General features: G+C 55.1%; 1 protein-coding gene across 1 annotated transcript; it reads left to right on the top strand.

The window, feature by feature from the left end:
- The first annotated feature begins 246 nt into the window (after positions 1-246).
- Positions 247-1254, top strand: LOC145554894 (uncharacterized). Its single transcript, XM_081615769.1, has one exon. It carries the CDS (start codon positions 309-311, stop codon positions 1167-1169), a length of 861 nt encoding a protein of 286 aa, XP_081471895.1. The 5' UTR covers positions 247-308; the 3' UTR covers positions 1170-1254.
- The last annotated feature ends 975 nt before the right edge of the window (positions 1255-2229 follow it).

The following is a 2229-nucleotide window of genomic DNA, read 5'->3' on the forward strand; positions in this document are numbered from 1 at the left end:
GCAAGGCAAAGCAAAGGGCAAGGCAAGGCAAAGGGGAAGGCAAAGCAAGGCAAAGCAAAGGGCAAGGCAAAGGGCAAGGAATAGGCAAGGGCAAAGGCAAAGGGCACGGCAAGGCAAGGGCAAAGGCAAGGCAAAGGGCAAGGCAAAGCAAAGGGCAAGGCAAAGGGCAAGGAAAGGCAAAGGCAAGGCAAAGGGCAAGGCAAAGCAAGGTAAAGCAAAGGGCAAGGCAAAGGCAAGACAAAGGCAAGGCAAAGGGCAAGGCAAAGGGCAAGGCAAGGCAAAGCAAAGGCAAAGCAAGGGCAAAGGCAATGCAAAGCAAAGGGCAAGGCAAAGCAAAGGGCAAAGCAATGCAAAGGGCAAGGCAAGGGGCAAGGCAAGGGCAAAGGCAAGGCCGGCAAGGCAAAGGGCAAGGCAAGGGGCAAGGCAAAGGCAAGGGCAAAGGCAAGGCCAAGCAAAGGCAAGGCAAAGGCAAGGACAAGGGCAAAGGCAAAGCAAAGGGCAAGGCAAAGAAAAGGGCAAGGCAAGGCAAAGGGCAAGGCAAAGGCAAGGCAAGGGCAAAGCAAAGGCAAAGTCAAAGGCAAAGGCAAAGGGCAGGGCAAGGCAAGGCAAGGCAAAGGGCAAAGGCAAGGGCAAAGGCAAGGCAAAGGACAAGTCAAAGCAAAGAGCAAGGCAAGGGCAAAGGCAAGGCAAAGGCAAGGCAAAGGGCAAGGCAAAGGGCAAGGCAAGACAAAGGCAAGGCAAAGCAAAGGCAAAGCAAGGGCAAAGGGCAAGGCAAAGCAAAGGGCAAGGCAAAGCAAAGGGCAAGGAAAGGCAAAGGGCAAGGCAAGGGAAAGGCAAGGCAAAGCAAAGGGCAAGGCAAGGGCAAAGGCAAGGCAAAGGGCAAGGCAAAGCAAAGGGCAAGGAAAGGCAAAGGGCAAGGCAAGGGAAAGGCAAGGCAAAGCAAAGGGCAAGGCAAGGGCAAAGGCAAGGCAAAGGGCAAGGCAAAGCAAGGGCAAAGGCAAGGCAAAGGGCAAGGCACAGCAAAGGGCAAGGCAAGGCAAAGGCAAGGGCAAAGGCAAGGCAAAGGGCAAGGCAAAGGGCAGGGCAAAGCAAAGGGCAAGGCAAACGGCAAGGCAAAGCAAGGGCAAGGCAAGGGCAAGGCAAGGGCAAGGCAAAGGGCAAAGGCATAGGGCAAGGCAAAGGGCAAGGCAAAGCAAAGGGCAAGGCAAGGGCAAGACAAAGGCAAGGCAAAGGCAAGGGCAAAGGCAAAGCAAAGGCAAGGCAAGGGGCAAGGAAAGGCAAAGGCAAGGCAAAGGGCAAGGCAAAGCAAGGTAAAGCAAAGGGCAAGGCAAAGGCAAGACAAAGGCAAGGCAAAGGGCAAGGCAAAGGGCAAGGCAAGGCAAAGCAAAGGCAAAGCAAGGGCAAAGGCAATGCAAAGCAAAGGGCAAGGCAAAGCAAAGGGCAAAGCAATGCAAAGGGCAAGGCAAGGGGCAAGGCAAGGGCAAAGGCAAGGCCGGCAAGGCAAAGGGCAAGGCAAGGGGCAAGGCAAAGGCAAAGGCAAGGCCAAGCAAAGGCAAGGCAAAGGCAAGGACAAGGGCAAAGGCAAAGCAAAGGGCAAGGCAAAGAAAAGGGCAAGGCAAGGCAAAGGGCAAGGCAAGGGCAAAGCAAAGGCAAAGTCAAAGGCAAAGGGCAGGGCAAGGCAAGGCAAGGCAAAGGGCAAGGCAAAGGGCAAAGGCAAGGGCAAAGGCAAGGCAAAGGACAAGTCAAAGCAAAGAGCAAGGCAAGGGCAAAGGCAAGGCAAGACAAAGGCAAGACAAAGGCAAGGCAAAGGGCAAGGCAAAGGGCAAGGCAAGACAAAGGCAAGGCAAAGCAAAGGCAAAGCAAGGGCAAAGGGCAAGGCAAAGCAAAGGGCAAGGCAAAGCAAAGGGCAAGGAAAGGCAAAGGGCAAGGCAAGGGAAAGGCAAGGCAAAGCAAAGGGCAAGGCAAGGGCAAAGGCAAGGCAAAGGGCAAGGCAAAGCAAAGGGCAAGGAAAGGCAAAGGGCAAGGCAAGGGAAAGGCAAGGCAAAGCAAAGGGCAAGGCAAGGGCAAAGGCAAGGCAAAGGGCAAGGCAAAGCAAGGGCAAAGGCAAGGCAAAGGGCAAGGCACAGCAAAGGGCAAGGCAAGGCAAAGGCAAGGGCAAAGGCAAGCAAAGGGCAAGGCAAAGGGCAGGGCAAAGCAAAGGGCAAGGCAAACGGCAAGGCAAAGCAAGGG

The sequence above is a fragment of the Poecilia reticulata genome, chromosome 2 (assembly GCF_904066995.2).
Source record: "Poecilia reticulata chromosome 2, P_reticulata-male-v2, whole genome shotgun sequence".
Lineage (NCBI taxonomy): Eukaryota > Metazoa > Chordata > Actinopteri > Cyprinodontiformes > Poeciliidae > Poecilia > Poecilia reticulata.

Bases quoted from the DNA above. Each gene is read 5' to 3' on its own strand.
- LOC145554894 (XM_081615769.1), top strand. From the start codon at position 309: ATGCAAAGCAAAGGGCAAGGCAAAGCAAAGGGCAAAGCAATGCAAAGG.